General features: G+C 37.8%; 1 protein-coding gene across 1 annotated transcript in view; it reads left to right on the top strand.

Annotated features, from left to right (window-relative positions):
* The first annotated feature begins 1,441 nt into the window (after positions 1-1,441).
* LOC146450146 (uncharacterized) overlaps positions 1,442-19,827 on the top strand; it is a 33,859-nt gene continuing 15,473 nt past the window's right edge. The window contains exons 1-9 of the mRNA XM_085100672.1: positions 1,442-1,446; positions 2,326-2,397; positions 2,957-3,028; positions 9,039-9,110; positions 10,452-10,526; positions 11,057-11,131; positions 11,243-11,436; positions 14,873-14,998; positions 16,752-18,359. Of these exons, the coding sequence (XP_084956798.1) occupies positions 1,442-1,446; positions 2,326-2,397; positions 2,957-3,028; positions 9,039-9,110; positions 10,452-10,526; positions 11,057-11,131; positions 11,243-11,436; positions 14,873-14,998; positions 16,752-18,359 (2,299 nt within the window). The remainder of the gene's footprint in view (positions 1,447-2,325; positions 2,398-2,956; positions 3,029-9,038; positions 9,111-10,451; positions 10,527-11,056; positions 11,132-11,242; positions 11,437-14,872; positions 14,999-16,751; positions 18,360-19,827) is intronic.

Raw genomic sequence — 19,827 nt, 5'->3', positions numbered from 1 at the left:
GACTGCATTTACAATAAATATCATAATCATATTTTAATGGAAAGAAATGAAACGGGGACATTTGGGAAACGATCTTCTTCTTCTTCTCCTCTTCCTCCTCCTCCTCCCCCTCCTCCTCCTCCTCCTACCCTCCTCCTTCTTCTTTTTCTTCTTCTTCTTCTTCTTCTTCTTCTTCTTCTTCTTCTTCTTCTTCTTCTTCTTCTTCTTCTTCTTTTTCTTCTTCTTCTTCTTCTTCTTCTTCTTCTTCTTCTTCTTCTTCTTCTTCTTCTTCTTCTTCTTCTTCTTCTGCTATTGCTTCTGCTTCTGCTTCTCCTTCTGCTTCTTCTGCTTCTGCTTCTGCTTCTGCTTCTTCTTCTTCTTCTTCACCTTCTTCTGCTTCTGCTTCTGCTTCTGCTTCTGCTTCTGCTTCTGCTTCTGCTTCTGCTTCTGCTTCTGCTTCTGCTTCTGCTTCTGCTTCTGCTTCTTCTTCTTCTCCTTCTTCTTCTTCTTCTTCTTCTTCTTCTTCTTCTTCTTCTTCTTCTTCTTCCTCCTCTTCTTTTTCTTCTTCTTCTTCTCGATAAGTATACATCTAACGATTTTAACAATGAGCCAAGGATTTTCACGCCAGAGTAAACTGTGTTCGTCTTTATGTTTTTCTTTTCTGCATCTTAGCAGTAAAGCGACAAATTGGGAAGTACTTTAAGTTCCTTTTTGTCTTGTCATTGGTCGGATGGCTTATATGTGTTTCCCCGAAATGTTACTAACGCCTTTTAGGTATTCCTTTTGGCCGTCAAGTTTAAGTTCACCCGCGTATCATAAAAGGGAGGACTGTCTCCAAGGGTCCATTTTCCTGTCATTTGAGCCAGTTGCCATTAAAAGGTCTGTTTGATATAACTCAGCACATGTTTGTTCATATTCAAACGGATTTGGTCAATTGTCATATATTGTGTGGGTTCAATCGATGACGACATTGGACTATGCCATAGCCACGTGACACAAATCAGAAAATGGAGCAAAGTACATAGTAATGTGTCTTTTTTCAAAAATTTTCTGTATTATACAGTTTTAATAGCAGGACTTTGTGATTGGAGAATTTTGCAAAGATAGTCTGCCGTGTTTAAGGTTTTTATTCCAAAAAAAAGTGAAAAAAGTAGAGAATTTGAAACACAACCTTGTTCCTTGGCAATCACTGTTTGTATTAAATAACGCTGTTCTTGTCTTTAACTGTATCATTAAGTAACGCAGAGTAAAATATCAGTGCTATTGTTGCCCCACGTTGTTTCGTTCTCTACTACTTCAGTGTATTTTGTGCAATTTATTAGCTGTATAGGTATTGGTATGTTCTGTAAGGGACGCACTAAAGGGACTTTAAAGCAAAGAATAACAAAGACGCTATTCATATGCAACAACGGCAAAAAGAGAAATGTACATTTACCTCTGCAAATAAAAAAATTACGCATAGATGTAGTACATAATTGCGACTATAGAAAACGTAGATGAGATACCACAGGAAGACGTGAAAACGCGATCTTAACAACAACATATACTCCTCCTAATTCAAGCACGCAACAAGGGAAAATTGTTGTAACAAGTCAGAAATTGGACCCAGATCTGTATGAAAATAATGTTATCAGGTCGGAATTTCTGAAGTTCAAGCTCGTAGGTCGTTTCGTGAGAAAACAAGTGGTGGCTAGCAAACTTTTCGAGATCTGACGCCCAGTTTTTTTAAAACAAATAGTACAATCATCCGCTAGGCATAAACGGTTTTAACGAAAATGTGGGTAAAACAGAAGTCACTAACCTTATAGTATCCAAAGTTAAAGCGATTAAGAACTTGTGTTATAAATTAAATCTTGTTTTGTAAAAGCACACAAACTTAAAAAAATGAGCATAGTTATTATCATGGCGAAATTTGCAGGTGTAAAATCTTAGGTTAATTCAATATCAATTTTAACGTCGCGACTCCATTTTCAACAACTTCAAGTACATTATAAAATTAACGTGGTGGCGCTCCGACTCTATCTCTCGACAAAGCTATTGAAATTGCAAGAACCAACGAACTGTCGAAAGCACAACTGAAATCAATGAAGTCAAGTAGTGGAGTAGTTCATGGCATAATCAAAGGGCAACAGTACAAAAGGAATTCTTGGAACACCTTCCAAGGAATGAACCCAGTCATGTGGCAAATGGGGCAACATTCATGCAAAGGATTCATGTCTAGCCATGGGGGAAACGTGCCCAAACACAATGGCCTATGATTTTTCATTATTGGTTATTGCAAATTGTTGGAAAATGTATATAAACCTAATAAAAAGTCCCCTGTGTTGTTTGTTTGCATTTTTCCAGTAACTTGGCAGATAATAAACTCGTGAACATTACCGCTGGTCTTTTCCGGAATCAACGGAAACTGGAATATTTGTGAGTAGCATCCTATGTTCTGTCATGTTTCTATTAGGATTGAGGTATAGCATGTCCATTGTTTTCATAGTTGAATTATGGATGTGTTTAATTACGGTACTTTTTAGTCAATAACACGGAATCGAAACTCTGAACTTATTCTCCAATCCTTATTCTCAATCCTCCTTCGTCGTTGACTATATGTGCTTGAACATCACTGATTGATTGACTGACTTTTATTGTTTGAATGATCGATTGATTGAACAGAAAAATTAAACACCATGTACGGGCATGGTTTTCGAGAAACTGATCGCTCGTTGGCAAAATATAATGTTGAGCAATTAAGAATGAAAAAAATCGAGTTACAACAATAATTGTCGGCAAATAGCTAGAACTGAATTTGTAACAAAAACTGTAGCGCTGCACAATTTTAACAGTTTTTTATTCATTGATTCATTGGTTCGTTCGTGCATTCATTCATTCATTTACATATTTATTTATTTGCTTATTTATTTATTTATTCATTCATTCATTTATTTATTTATTTACTTATTTACTTATTGCTTTTTGTTCTCAATAGGATTCTTCAAAATAACAGCATCCGCTTAATACCAGAGGAAGCTTTTGTTAACCTCACAAGACTTAAATATTTGTAAGTATATTTAGAAAGGGTTAGCAATTTGAACATTTCAAGGATAGCTGTAGTAAAGCTTTCACCAGGTGTTTTAATCAGCTACTATAGCAATGCCAACTAAAACCACTTGACTAGAAATAGAAATTCACGTATCTTCGACTACTTGCCTATTATTTCAACTCGTGCAACGTAAACTACATGGCAGAACTATCCAGGAATAAAATAGGTAGGAACGGCTTTCAAGTTTACACGTGTAACCACAGGTCCCAAAGCATATGTGGCACAGGTTACCATGCAAGGGTGATTTAAGAGTTTGTATGGAGTTAAAATTAAATCGAAATTTAGACAACAATTTTCCCTAAAAAACCCACAAAAAAAATACTAAAGTCTGAAAAAGCTCACCCGGTGTGTTTTGCTGTGTTTTCAATGCTCTTCAGTGCTTCCGAACGCTGTTTTGAGCGGTTTATCTCTCAGCAGCTGGTCCACGTGCATCACTGTATTATGTTAATGACAACGTAGGAAACTACAAGTCGAATTTGAATAAAATTTGGCCCGTCATTTAAAAAGAGCACTTCGAAAACCTCGCTAAAATGTGCTTGAAACTTAAGCTCTCGCTTACCTGCCTTACCATAAGGCAAGAGGGATGATGTGCGGTCCCTCCTGGGTAGCTCATTTACGGAGGAGTTCATTTATTGAGACACAGGCCTTCGTTGAAAACAAAGTTCATTTCAAATCGGCTGCCATTTTTGCCGCTGACCGAGCTGTGTCCCTGGAATGTTGGAACAAACTTACGGTCAAACCTAGGCACGGGTACTAAAATGTGCCCAGCCGGGTAAATCCACGGGAAGCCTTTGGCACGTAACAAACCACACACACCCCCCCTCCCGGCTAAGTGCAGTTCTGTGCCAGTCAACCGTGCTTGGCGTGACAGCAACAAACGTCTCTTGAGAATATGAATTGACTTTTGTATTAATTTTTTTTTTATTATTATGAATTGACTTCGCAATTTTCCAACTCGTTAACTTACGAGTTGGCTTTTATTGAATGAAAGCTGACTAAAAGAAACTGAAAATTTGTCTTTGTATATACGCTCTCCAAAAAACCTTGAAATTCGCAAAGTTGTTGTTTTGCCGAGAACGGCAACACTTTTTCAAAAAACGTGTAAGGTCAATGTTTTGCTGTTTAAACCTTTTGTATTTCGAAGTTCTCATTACCGCTTTATTCCTTGCGAGCAGGAGGGCAGGAAGAAAAAATAATTTAAGTCGTTTGACAAGATCTGGCGATGAGTGTTTAGTCATTTTCGGTAGGTCACAGTCAATACCATCAAATTTTGGTACGAAGTTACATCCGCTGCAAGGTATAGTCACTTTCGTGGATGAGCAAATATGTCGAGGTAATTCAGTATAAGTTGTATATTGATTTATATTCTCGTGTCACGTTAATGCGAATCTAGCTCAATTATACCATCATGCAGGCTAACTGATGAACAAAAGCATGTTTTACGCGTTACTGAAAAAGGCCACAACAAGGTCGGCTGGCTGGTACAGAACTGCACTTAGCCGGGAGGGGGGGTGTGTGTGGTTTGTTACGTGCCAAAGGCTTTCCGTGGATTTCCCCGGCTGGGCACATTTTAGTACCCGTGCCTAGGTTTGACCGTGAGTTTGTTCCAACATTCCAGGGACACGGCTCGGTCGGCGGCAAAAATGGCACCCGATTTGAAATAATCTTTGTTTTCAACGAAGGCCTGTGTCTCAATAAATGAACTCCTCCGTAAATGAGCTACCCAGGAGGGACCGCACATCATCCCTCTTGCCATATGGTAAGGCAGGTAAGCGAGAGCTTAAGTTTCAAGCACATTTTAGCGAGATTTTTGAAGTGCTCTCCTTAAATGACGGGCCAAATTTTATTCAAATTCGACTTGTAGTTTCCTACCTTGTCATTAACATAATACAGTGATGCACGTGGACCAGCTGCTGAGAGATAAACCGCTCAAAACAACGTTTGGAAGCACTGAAGAGCATTGAAAACACAGCAAAACACACCGGGTGAGCTTTTTCAGACTTAAGTATATTTTTTGTGTGTTTTTAGGGAAATTTGTTCTCTAAATTTCGATTTAATTTTAACTCCATACAAACTAGTACTCTTAAATCACGCTTGCATGGTAACCTGTGTCACATACGCTTTGGTGACCTGTGGTGTAACGAAAGAGATCGAAATTTCCATATTTACACCCTGAATAACTTAAATTTTTGACCTGGCATTAATATGATAAAAGAAATTAAGAAAGATGAAAAACAAAAATAAACAAACAAACAAAGATGAAACCAAAAGGAATGCGGCTTCGACCACTTCATTTGGTTTTCGCTGGCCTCGAGAACTAGAACCGGGAGGTTTGATTCAAAACCTAGAGCTTAATTTTCAGTAGACGTAATTCTGAACTTAGAAAAGACTTCTAACAGTTGGTTGAGAAGAAACCTTAGGCTTTATAAAAAAAAAATAAACCTCACTAATATAAACTAAATTCGATTTTGACACGACGTTACGGCTTTATAGTGACGGCTAGTTGGGAGAAAATATATTCCGTGTTTAGGGTTTTATCGCGATACAAACATTTTGTTGGAGAGAATAAAAGGATAAAGTACAAATCGTGCGCTGATTGAAAGAGAAATTCTTACCTCAGTCAAACTGTAGCCATGGTAATATCTGTACGCGACATTTTTTCTCTGGGCGGGTTATTTGAATTCTTGGCTTAAATTTTTACGACAAAAAAACAAAGGAAAAGAAAATGCACAAATTTACAGTCCATAAAGTACCACCATTGACGAAATAGACCAGCTAGTAGGTTTAAACATTTTCAAAGCAAGTTTGTTGAAAATTTGTTACCGCCGCGAGATAACCAACATCATGAAAACAGTGATGAATAAACCTCACAACCAGAAGCAAGAATAAAAAGAGCAACCATACTAGTGCCCAAAAACGAAAAAAGAGCATTATTGTCCTAGCTTAGATGCCGTGGAGATTTAAACATTTGAAATAAACCAAGCGGTGAAAAATACTGTAAAAATTACCGAGTCTGCCATTCGGCGCTTGCGCTAGCTACGACAAGAAGATCAAATTGACAGACCAGAACCATGAAAGACAATGCACCAGTGCTCTTGAAGCACTTTTTTCTAGAGATAGGAGACACCCGAAAAGAAACTTTCGGCGAAGAGTATGAGCCTGCAACGTTGACAGCCTACAAAAAAGGCTTGAGAAGGTATTTTCTGGAGAGACGCGAAGGTGAAAACTTCGCATATATTGGCGACGGTACTAATTTAAACAAAAACTTTTGAGCAAAGCGAAAACTTTTTTCAAAGCGTCTGAAAAGGGGAGCAGTTCAAATAAGTCACATCCTTTTGCTTTGAAAATGCCATAATTTATTGGAATTTAAGCTCATTGTTATTTACTTTGGCCGTTTTCACACTCAAGAAAAATTCTTTTAAGCCTTACTGTAAATTTCTCTTTACCGAATTTATAATCACTCTTTATCGCTTACCTTTAAAGAAAAAAGTTGTATCCGCTTTATATGGCACATGTTCACCAGAAAACAAATATTATTAGAGTTCCTTGAACAGTGTCACAAGCTTGTAAACGTCGCATGTTCATTTACGGAAGTAAAATTTTGATCTGTGCGCACCGAACCCATTTAAGTGCCTGCTGCCACGCTTACATGACAGTTTTTGAGCCAATGAGAAACCTTCATTTCGAAACGACATTATCGCAAAATAACTGAAATTAAAACGTCAACAATTATAGGCGAGAAAAAAAAACAAGGACTTAGGTTGACGGACTTTAATATCATGAATGAAACCTTAAAAGTCTCTTGGATACCGCGCACGTAATCAGTAAATGAAGCATCCTAGAAAGTCATCCCAGAAGCAGCCCTGGAGAAGCATGGGGTACTAACTTTTGATATAAACTGTAACTAACAGTTTGACGCATTACAGGCTAACAATCTCCATCATTTTGCCTCGAACTATTGAAACAATTAGAAAATACAAAACAAAATTATATGAAAACCCTACCTACTCATGAATTAGCCTGACGAACAGCCGTCATTATTTTGCATTTTTTTTCCTTGAGCGGAGGCAAGCGAGAGGTGCGAATCACGCACGACGGGAGGGGCCCAAAAAATTAACGACTGTCCGCCCACTATTGTTCATGCTATTCGGTCGTTCATATATGAAAGCGGCTATCCAGTTGGTTATTTAATGTTAAGAGGTCATGAGATGTTTTTGGACAACAAAATGGCGGTCGTGTCATTATTTTCTTTTGACTAAGCTCTTCGAGAAGCCCTTCTCGTTTTTTTTCCCGAATGCGGTAAAGGAAAAACTAAAGAAATATACTTGAATGGCTTCCAGCCAGGTTTGGAAAAAGTTTGATCTGGCTAACGCTTCCCTTTCTTCGCTGTTTCAGTACTAAACGGCAGTTATAGTTTCTCTCGACTGCTCTTCGAACAATTGTTGCCTGAATATCCTGGCAATTAAATTTACGAGACGTGCTATTTTCTGGATGGCCCACGATAACCTATTGACATACACGAGAGAAACTAAATTGGGCCTAAGTGGACCGTTGACTTAAACGACAACTGACAACAAGAGGCCGGGACGCGAGCCATGTTGTTTACGTGGATAACCTCTGTAATTGTCCTTTTTTCATAAAGAGGGAAATCCATAAAACTTCTCATTACTTCCTGTACTAGATCTATTGAAGGCTGCAGAGTTTTTACTGTCTCCAAGGACAATTTACCCGTGCTGTTTTTCCGTTAGCGTATGTTTTTGTGGCAGTTTACGTAGTACCGGTATTCACCGTCCACACTAAACGCAGTAAATGGTTGGAGATTTTGGAAAGTGTCTATAGGGTCGGAATAGCATGAACAATGTGTGTGCGGGCAGGTGTAATCCCCCCCCTCCCCCTGTCGCGAGTGAATCGAGCTTCGCACTTGCCTCCACTCGCCTGAAAAACGGGGAAAAACTTAAACAAATAAAAAATTTAGCACCTGTTCTGCAGGCTACTCATGAATAATTTGGAACAACGAAAAGATTGTAATCAATGGTAAACAGTTTTCTTACAAAAGCTGGTTTGACACTACAACTGAAACTGAAAAGATCTTAAGATACGTTTTTTTTTCACGAAACCATTCGTAAAGTATACAAAGTACCTTTCCAGATCCAAAAACGACATTGCAAAAACGATGTTTCAATATAAGATTATTCACAACATACTTACAACCAAAGTAAGTCTGTGAAGAACCAAAATTTGTGGCAACAATGCATGCAGTCAATGCTTAACTGATGTTCACTCCTTACATCGCATGTTCCAATAATACACTGTTCCTATGCTATAGCCATTTGAAAGACTTTCCAATGTTAGTCGGCCAATAAAACGAAACAATCTCTAACATTATCATTTTCTGATTGTAAGTGGGTTTCTAAAGCAGCCCTTTACAATATAGAACTCTTTTTTGACAGTTTTATCACACTTTTTCGCCTAAAAGTGAGCATTGAATTAGAAATAGTTACTACCTTTCAATATTCATTTAATATGCTTTTTTTTAAGTGTTTTTGTGTTTTGTTTTATTTTCTAAGTTGTTGTTGTTATTGTTTTTTTTTTTTTTTTTTTTGGAAATAATGTCAATTTGTGAGAGTTTAATCATTAACTGACAAACACTGGGAAAGAAAACGCATAGCTTGTAACCTAGAAACTTTGAAACTGCATTAATGTTTGTAAATTATGGTTCACAGCATAAATATAAATGCTGTGAATTTTTGTACCTTGCATTGAAAATTATTTATAATATTACTAAAAAAAAAAAACCCGTAAATGACAAAATCTGCCCTAGTGTGTTTCTAGCAAATATCAATCATAGATCTCACTTAGGTGTTATTCTTAAAGTGTTTTTACAATGTTTCGGGTACTTGGTAGCCTCTTGTTCAGTAATTAAGCTAGATTCGCACATGTGCAACAAAAGATTTTTTTTTTTCGGCAGATTACTGTCAGATAATCCTATACAAGCCATTGGATCTCGCGCATTTGTTGTGCCACAAGATGTTCTTTCTATGTGAGTATATGTTGGAAGGTCGTTAATTCCGCTAACATTGTCCACAATGAAAACATGTTCCCAATAGTTCTGGGCGCGTAATTACTATTGAAAGAAAGAAAGCTCTTCCCTCTTGTGCACTTTCCGTTGTTGGCGCGTGAGAGTCAGCTTGAATTGGCCAATAAGAGAACCTCATGTAATTTAAACTCGTGCAGCCTCCCAAGGTGGTTTCCGTCAAAAAGGCCGAACGTAGGCGAAAATCACCGGCAACTGAATTTTCTTCCAATTTTCCTTATGTAAGATCGCAGTGTGATCAACATGAAAGGTGAATGTTATGGTTAAGTTTTGGCGCTTGTCGAAGAAGTGGATGAGAATTTTGATGCGAGAGCAATTTCTGAGAGAAGAAGGAAGCGATTCTCTAGCATTCCTCATTTTTCTGTATTTAAAGGTAAAAACGAAACGAAACTGCCGGCTTTAAACAGCAACAAATTCCTTCTAAATCACCAACAAGACCGAAGACAACCTGACGTTTAAATACTGTGCCTGGGTTTTCTGTGTTAACTGTATATATGCAAGCTTCTCAGATATCTCTGCTCATGGTCCAAAGAAAATGAGGCAATCAGTCATTACTAAATTTCACCCACTAATCCTACTTGTCCGGGGCGTCCAACGGTCCTTTTCGACAGTAGAAAGACTTTATCCCTCCAGAGGTTCGGCTCACATTGTAATAAAAAGGTGTCGTGTTTTTGATCGGAACAGACCTTTGGGATATGGAAAATTAATCGTTTTAGTCTTGAAAGGAAAACAAAAATTCGTTTAAAGTGCTGAATAAGGTAAAGTATCCCAACAGTTCGTGAATTCGGCCGAAGGAATTTGTTTTCCAAAATAAAATCTACTACATCAAAATTAGGCTATAAAGGTACACAAATGTGTAATTGAAAGTGAACGGAAAATGAAAAACAGTAAGCCACATTTCAAATATTTGCCGTTAATTATAATTTTCTCAAAGGAGTTCCGTCGCCGTTCGACTGACTAGTAGTAAGCTTGAGCGTCTTGCTTTTTTTCTCGAGAGAGCTACCCTAACTCACTCCCGCAAATTGTGTACTTTTATTTACAAACACAAGTCAGAAACAATAACTCTTTGTCTCGTTTTCTAAAGAATGCATTAGAGTGCTCGAATGATTAGGTGTCAACTTGAAAGCTTTCGATAAATTCAATTATTTGTCTGAGATCAGTTATAAAAACAAAGTTTCAAAGGATGTCGAATTATAAGGTTTGTCATCACCCCGTTACTCTTGTGAAAGATATTAAATAACATTTGATAAAAAGGCAAACAACACAATATCGTTTTCTTGTCGTTAGATACATGATAAGGACGGAGTTGGAATTAGTAAACTCTACATCTCTCCTTGGGGCAGCTAATCTGGCTCCTGAAATGTGAGTATCAAAAATCCTGCTCCGCGTTTAAACAGTAGTTTTTTTGTTATCAAATAGTAAATAGTGATACTCTTAATTAATAGATATTCCAGTTTGACACCGTGTTTTCTAGAGGAGTTTTTGAACTTTTATAACTTTTAAAATAAATTTACCTGGAAACAATTCGCTATGACAGTTTTCACTTATTTTCATCTCGCAGTGTCAACTAAATTATGACACGTATTATTTTTGGCAGAAAAAGGAATCTTCCTGTTTTGAGTAACCTAAAGCAAATATGTTTGCAGTACACTGTCACTTAAAAAAAAAAGAAAGAAAACCAAATGGCCTCCATTTGGACACATGTCCTCATTGTACTCCTCAAAGGAAACATCTTTTGGCGTACCATCTTTCGCTTGGGTGCTAATGTCATAGCCTTGATAGTCTATAAATAGGCTCGAGTAAATGACGTAATGGTTTTTTTTTTTTCAGTTCAATTTCATGATTCAATGAACCCGTTGAAAAGCAAATAGCTATGTATGTACCTTTTGCAGAACTGTGAAAAATGGAAAAATAGGTACCATGAAATTCACGGGTACAGATGGAAGAGAGCGCTGCAAAATCCAACTGTAAGTGTTAAACTAATTATTTTCTGAATATATTATCGAACAATTCTTAGCTTGATCGATTTCAGCTAAGTATTCTATTATTTCTTTCCTTTTGTTGTGATTTGTTTGAAGTGGCCTGGGGGAAGGCGAATCAGAAGATATCAACCTTTCTCAAATGTCGGATTACGAAGTCGGGCCGAGCATAAAGCAGGCTTTTGTGGCTTCTGGGTTTGGAAATACATCACTAGGAGAATACAGACTCCTTCCATGCCCATCCGGCACGATTTTGAAGTTGGGCATTCGTACCTGCCAGGAGTGCCCAGCAGGTGAGTCTCTTCAAGTGTCTATCTTGTATAGAAGATCTTTTTAAAATCACTGTTAAGTGTCTTAACAAAGTTGTTTCCTAAGAAGAGCCGGCTTATCATAAATGACCACCACTGCATTAAAGCTGGCAAACAACTGATTTATTATAACTGAAGACTTTGACAAACATTTATAATAAAAATTAGCGATTAGGAAATCGACGTTTCGGTGACTTTTTGTCGTCATATATATTGCGCTTTCCTTGCATATTTATTGGTAATGACGGACAAAGTGGCTTCTAAACGTCGGATTTCCTTATCGCTAATTCTCGTCTTTAAACAATTGATTAATTTAAAATCAAAAATGCTGAGTCATAAATCTTTCATTCATGCATTCATTCATTCATTCATCCATCCATCCATCTATCCATCCATTCATTCATTCATTCATTCATTCATTCATTCATTCATTCATTCATTCATTCATTCATTCATTCATTTGTTCGATATACGCTGCTGTTTTGACTATTTAAATGCAGCATCTTTCGCTGGTTGTTCCTGAGTATTCCGACCTTAAATGTTTTCCCACTCCCTCGAATAATCTGTGTCCGGGTTATGGCATATGCGATAAAGGCGCTCAGCAGAACAACCTGATCATAGGATACTGATCTAGGCAAGGTGGACATACGGTTTACAGGCAAAAACAAAGTAGGCATTTTGGAAGGGGTGTCGGGAATGTGACACATTGTCTTACTACGTATGGTTTAAAACATTTTCACTTAGCTTGGAAGGCAAATGGGGCATGGATTCGTCGGAAAAGTGATGAAAATTAAAACAACAACTGTTACAACAACTCTGTTGAACAGCATGAATTTTCAAGGTCATTTCCTTGGCACAATTTGACCTACCTACTCAGAATAAAAATAAACAAATAAATAAATAAATAAATAAATAAATAAAGATATAAATAGAGTTGAAGTCCACTTTATCAAGATTTCAGGAAACAGAAGATACATGTTCATAAAAACTAACCTTGACGGAGTGAAATGTTTATTCAAAGCGATCCAGGAAAATACATTTGAAGAATAGTTAAGATTTACATCGTTTTTAAGCTTAGGCTTCAAAATTTGATACTTAGAGAGGGCCATTTGGATGGACCAATCAGATAGGAAAACGTGACCGATTGAGGTCATGACATGGATTCTACAAGAAACCGATGAAAATTGCCCATAGAGTAAAAATTGACTATAGAGTAGACTTCCTTTATCTCCAACAAACAAGGAAAACATTTTTTTGTTGCAGACATACAAGTTTGAGATAGCCAGTTGTAACTTTACTTTAAACTCTACCATCCCAAGAAAATGGTTTTATTTTCAGGACAGAGGTGTTTGCTGTACCTTTTAAATACTCTCAATTTCCCAAAAAAATGCATTTTCACTTATCTCTATAAAAAGGAAGGGAACATTCGTTTGTATTTTTGGATGGAATAAGAATAAGAAACCGAGACAGTACGAGCGCCTCCAGAAAGGAAGTTAGAATTTTCATGTCCGCACTTGATAAAAACAAAATAGTGGATTATTTACAGAGATGATTTGATCATAGAATCATGCTCAATAGGGTATCATAGTTTGCCGCCAAACACAGAAAATTAAAAGCATTGTACCGTAACATTCATACTTAGTACACTGACAACCTGATATAAAACCACAAAGGATTAACGTTTCCTGTTCTTTACTAAAGACATACCTTGCAATGTGTTAAACATGATTCATTGGGTGTATTTTTTTAAACCAAAAAAGATATGTTCTAAAATATACAGTTCTATTATAACGTTAATGAAAGCTTCTTCCAGTGATGCTCAATTTTTATTGAAATTGAATCTGCAAAATAATGAATGCTGTTCTGGAAAAACTTTATCTTAAAGGGACAGTATCACGCTATTTTTAGCAACACACTGAAAATCGAAGAGACGCTATTCCGTTGATAGCAGCCAAGATATAATAACCAAAATTGCATTAAAAGAATATCACAATGCCAAGAAACTATCAGCTGGCAGATGACCAAAATAGAGATGGGTTCAAGTTTGAAAACGTCAGGCCAACGTTTCCAATTTTGGCTGTCGTAATACACTAAAAATCGGTTGTACTATATTTTGGTTCAACCTTTCCGTCAAATATATTTTTTTAATTAGCGATTTAGAAATTAACTGTAACACAGTGTTCGAAGTTTAAATTTAGTGAATCTTTGCCCAAAATCATGATTTCTCCCATGATACTGGCCCTTTAATTTATTTAGTGTGCTTCAGAAATCACATTCTTGACTCCAGCAAGTTATCTTTATATGACCAAACTTAACGCGTGCAAGCGTTATTTTTTCCTTAAACATTAAAGGGAATTTACCTCTCAATGCATGAAGGTCAAATTATATAAGGAAAAGAAAAGGGTCTGTTACGCCGCAAAATAAAATACTAACGCAAAATGTAACAAGAATCGCCGCAAAATGTAATAACATCGACGCAAACTGTAATAAAGTATTCAACGCAAAATGTAAGAACTTTTCTGACGCATAATGTAATAACGCAAAATGTAATAACTCACGAATGACGTGTATAGTATTTCGAAATCAGTATTATGATTCAGTGTACGTTCACCTGTGCATAAATTGAATAACAGGTGTACACGTTTTATTCTCAACTCTTAAAAGTTTCAGATTGGGGTACTGATGTTTTCTTACCGTATCTACTTATTGTGCCGCTTAAAAATGTGACTTTTTTGGTGCTACGCTTCTTTAAAACAGTCACTTTTGGATACGTAAATGCATAATAGGAATAGACTCGGTTTAAAAACTCTGTAGATCGGACACGGGCACAGCGAAACCTCTCTTTACGGACACCTCTTGATGCGGACACCTCTCTAAATGTAATAAAGTATTCAACGCAAAATTTAAGAACTCTTCTTTTGAACAAGCGTAGCACCAAAAAGTCACATTTTTAAGCGCCACAATAAGTAGATGCCGTAAGAAAAAACCAGTCCCCCGATCTGAAACTTTTAAGACTTGAGAATAAAACCTGTACACCTGTTATTCAATTTATGCATAGGTGAACGTAAACTGAATCATGATACTGATCGATTTCAAAATACCATTCACGTCATTCGTGAGTTATTACATTTTGCGTTATTACATTGTGCGTCAGAAACGTTCTTACATTTTGCGTTGAATACTTTATTACAATTTGCGTCGATGTTATTACATTTTGCGTTAGTATTACATTTTGCGGCGTAACAGAGTCCTTTAAATTGCCTTGATTGATTATACAAAAATGTCATGGAAGCTCAATAACTATGGTGAGCTGCTCGTTTATCGCGTACCACTTGTGTGACACTCCTACTATTTCCCTGCTTACCCTAGAAAGCATGGTTAAGGTTTTTAAGTTTTGAATATTTTTTGTTTAACATTTTAGGAGGTCATTATTCGGACACTGAAGCCTTTGTCAGTGAAAGTTGTTTACGATGCCCTAACGGAACTTTTGTGTCTAAGAACGATGCGCCTGGGAAGAACGCCAGCGATTGCAAAGCCTGTCCTCAAGGTAATACCATTATCTTGCTAAAATATCCAGAGTGTTTAAAGGAGTTAAACATCTACAGCGAAACACAAGGCATGTAGTAACCTAACCCAGTCTAAGATTCCAAGCCCTGGAGAGATTTTGGGGCATTGTCCCTTCTTTCACTTGTCCCGACGCATGGATGAAAAACCAAACGTGTCGCTGCAGAGTTTACTCATCCCTGGCCAAGAGACTCAAACGTTGGCGCTTCCTTTTCTTTCGTTTTTTCCGCTAAACAAACGAACAATTGTCCTTACGGGTAAAGATTGAAACGATTTGCAATCATGGGCAACTTTCAACAACAACAAATTAAAAAAAAACAAACAAACTGGAAACAACAAAGTAGTGCATATGAGTACACTAGTTATGTAAGGGTTATTGGCCTGGAACGAGGGGATATCTGATATATTCCCCTTGCACCCGAGGGCACGCCACGAGGGAAATATATCACAAATCCCCGAGGGACAGGTCAATAACATGCTTATTTTTTCTGTTGGTGAGGTTTCCTTAATAGAAACAAAGACCTTAAATAGTTAAATGCTTATTTTATAACAGGTCGAAGTCTAATACACAACGCTTTTTGATGACAGTTGCAGGCAGTGAGATTTCGGCTCTGAAGATGTTTTTCTCAACTGTTTTTTGAACTTTGGATTATTCACACAACAATATGTATAAACAACTGCTTTTGTCTGCTGGTATACGTGGTAAACACTGCATTCAGTACACTACACGTGGTTGAGCGGCTGTTGTTAAATTTTGGAAATAGTGTGCAGTCAGCTATCGTTCCGTGTGGAAACAACGATAAGCGGTTGTGAAGATGAAGTCTTTTTAACCAAAAACTTCCTACACTGTCTTTGCTGAGCGGATTAGTGACCGTAATCCTGCAAATGTAAAGAAAGCTAACAGTGGCACAGTACGAGTATGGAATGAGTGGCCTGTTATTAAATTAGTAGTAGTAGTAGTAGTAGTAGTAGTAGTAGTAGTAGTAGTAGTAGTAGTAGTAGTAGTAGTAGTAGTAGTAGTAAAAGTTATGTTCTTCATTTTTTTCTTTAATAGTAAACGATTAAGCACTCGTTGAAATTTTTGAGAACACTGAATAAGGGGAATAAGTCGAGCGGTATATGACGAGGGAGGGGGGAGATATATATTTCCCCCTCGTCCGTTGTTATCAATTATTGTTTTCAACCCCGCCCTCCCCTTTTTAACCAAAGCCGCACCCAGCTTTTCAGATAGTTAGTAATTGACAGGGGCTATTGCATATATTCAACCGAAAAGAACAAAGGAAACCGAGCCAACCGAAAAATAAGAAATATTAATTTATACTGCGCTAAATAATTCACCTAATATTTTTGAAAATTCAAGGTGGCTCCTAAACCCCTCCTATAACATTTTTTTTGAGTGAGTTTGCAAGAAGGTGCGTATTGGCATGCTGGTTAGAATTACATAGTAAAACGTTGGGATCATACAGCTCGTTTTTGTGTTAGGCTAACCTAAGCTGAAACAAGGGATGTTTTTAACGGCTATATTTTTGTTGTTGTTGCTTATTAAGTCGAACAATTATGACTATGTTTGCACCATTTACTGATAAAGAATAGCAGTACTTATCGATCAAATTATAACTGAAGAGAAAAGCTGCAAACCGTTATGAGCGACCTCAAAATCACAAACAGACAGAAGCAAAAAGCTATACATGCATAGATAAGGAGATTAAAAACTATACTTTATTTTTCGTTAACAGGAACTGATTCTAGCTCTTTTGCTGGATTTCGAGCTTGCAAATGCCTGCAGTCGTTTTATCGGACAGATCTGTTTGGGGAATGCAAACCATGTGGTGCTGATGGTTTAGAATGCGCTGATGACTTCGCAACTTTAAAGTCTGGTTTCTGGTGGTACTGGGAAAATGAGACACACAAACATCTCTATAGAAAATTCACAAGCAATGTCCTTAATGTTACCGCTGAAGTTAATGCACACATTAATGGCTCGCTACCCAATCGGTCTTTAACTAACTACCCACACGCTGTACCAAAACCTCATAGATGTCCTCGCCAAGAATCTTGTACTGGAGGTATAGATTCTAACTGCAGCACTGGATACAAAGGTCCGTTGTGTGAAGTTTGCAGTGATGGCTACTACAAGCAATTTAAAAGCTGCGAACTTTGCCCAACAAAAAAATGGATGATCGGGCAGCTTTCTATCTCGGCTGCAGTCATTATCATAATAATCGCTATCCTGGTATGGTCAAGCAAAAAGAAAAGCAAAAAGAATGTCGGGCGTTCTTCAGTGGACATTGTTCTTGGGCGGCTCAAAATCGTTATTGGTTTTTACCAAGTAACGTTTGGACTGCTTGAAGCATTTGCATACATTGAATGGCCCCAATCTCTTGCCCTCATCGGAACTTATTCCCAGGCTTTGCAGTTAAACGTGTTCCAGATTGCGCCTCTTCACTGTCTCTTCCCAGAATTGAAAATTGATGCATTTGGAGATCTTTTTTCCATACTCACGCTAAACGCTTTAGTTATCATCCTGTCGATCTGTGTTTACGGAATCAGAAAGTTTTACCTCAGATTGCGTTCCACCTTGGATGACCAACAGAAAGCCCTCAAAATGTCTCAGACGAAAGAGTTTATCTACAGAAACGCGTTTTTCATCCTGTATGTTACCTACCTCAGCACGTGTTCGAAAACAGCAGCCGTACTGCCTCTCGCTTGTCGCACGCTTTGCAGTGATGATGAAAAGGATGATTGTAGCAGATATTTAAAGGCGGACTTTGGCATAAACTGTAATAGTTCAAGATACAATCGTTTAGTTATCGTCGGATACGTTGCCGTTGGTTACGTGCTTTTCCTGCCAGCAGTTTCCTTCCTCACTCTCTTCTTGAGTCAACGAAGGGCGCTGCAAACTATCCGAGACGACGACGAAGGTGGAAGTTGCGACGACGACAATGAAGCAAAAGGCGCTGAATTGCTTACGGGATTACGATTCCTGTTTGAAAATTACAGGCCTTCTGCATGGTACTGGGAACTTGTTGATACAGTGCGCAAGGTTATCCTGACATCTGGTTTAATCCTAATCGGCAGTGAGAGCAGGTCCTATGCAGGAATCGCTTCCATCATTTCAGGTATCTATGCAATTGCCTTTGCCGTCAAAAAACCAGTGGTAGATCCGTTCGAGAACAGGTTAATGCTAACATCTTTAGTGGTCACTTTTACCAACTTGGGAATAGGAGCCGTGAGTAAGATTCCCAGCGAAAACATCCCTACATCTGTGGATCATTCCGTGGATAAAATCATGTTCGAGTTACTGGTGGTTGGAGCAAATGCCTCAGTGATCCTTCTTCTAATTGGTAAGTGCCTTTTTGTAAGTCATCTTTTATCTAATTCAGCCTGGAAAGAGAGGGTGGGGAGACTGATCTAGATTTAGCTCGTGACGTTTAAAATACGAAAGCAAACACCACCAAACTTGGTGACTTTTCCTAAGATGTATCAGCTTACAATCTGGTATAACAGTAGTTTTATCAAGTGGATTGCTGTTATCATGCCGACAAGATATTGACAACATAGTCACCCATTGTGCTTTGCACTCCACGACAGGGAAATCTATCGTTCTCTCTTTTATAAAAATTCAAGGGTTTTTTTGTTTTTTATTTTGTTATTTATTTATTTGTTTAATTTTTACACGATGGAATGAAATTCTGCTGCATCTTGCCTTATACAACACCTTCTGGATTTAATTCACCATCAACACACTTTTAATTTACCAGTGGTTTTATTTGATGGATTAATTCATCATTGGAACATCTTCTTTGATACCCGTGTGTAGACACGATGGCCCGTTGCTGGGCAACTTTCCTCCGCGACGCTGTTCTGGTCATGTGATGTGGTTAGTCTCGAAAATGGCATCCGTAATAATAATTTATGTAGATATATTCGTCTGACGTTGTTCCAGGCCAATATCCTTATTGTTCGTTTGTCATTTGAATTTGCATAAATTATAACTCTTTCTCTGCATGAAAATCTAACTGGGAGGGGATCTAAGGCTGTTGTGTCTCCCGAGTATCCCCTAACCAGAGTACGAACATGGCGGAACACAGGCCAAGGAACGAAAGGAATAACTGGGTTGGCTAAGCTGGTGTCTTTTGATCTGCTGTAGCCTCGAACCTATGGCTTTTCCGATCTCCTTCAAGTACGAATCAATCAGTGGACCACACATTTCCAATTGTTTCCGACCATTTCCTCTAAGAGCGAATCCATGTTTGTCATACCGTAATTCGGCTTGCTTTTTGCGCTCCTCAACGACTTAATCCGGCTTCGCTCAATGGAGAACTTTAATTTGATCATTGAAGTATTCCAAAATGTTGCTCCTCTCACGGTAGCTCTGGGACGTGCCCTAAAATCAAGCATAGAGCTTTCGTTCTTGTCACCCGCCAATCTCGTACTTAGAGTCCTCGGGCTCTTTGGCCAGCGGTCGGTTGCTAGGAGAGACTATGGGGAACTGTTCCATGTTCCAGATTTTCAAGATACCCCAAATAAAACCCATTTAAAGGTTTTATTTTATGGCGTCATGGCTTGTTGTGTAAAAGGATGTAAAATGTTATTGTCTTATCCTGTACGAATTCGGTCATGCGATTTATTTAACCGAACGTTGTATTTGGGCGAACCCCTTGATGCCATTTTTTCTTGTGGTCTATGGCCGTCAAAAATAAGGATACCCAGTAAAACATGTTTTTTTTTTTGTTTGTTTTTTTTGTTTTGTTTTTTTTGCAACTGTACTATTTATTTTTAAAAACCAACAATATTACAAAAAACATTGGC

Source organism: Pavona decussata, unplaced genomic scaffold, assembly GCF_977016875.1.
Source record: "Pavona decussata unplaced genomic scaffold, jaPavDecu1.1 SCAFFOLD_489, whole genome shotgun sequence".
NCBI lineage: Eukaryota > Metazoa > Cnidaria > Anthozoa > Scleractinia > Agariciidae > Pavona > Pavona decussata.
Note: the sequence above shows the minus strand (reverse complement) of the source record. Positions and strands in the feature narration are given on the sequence as shown.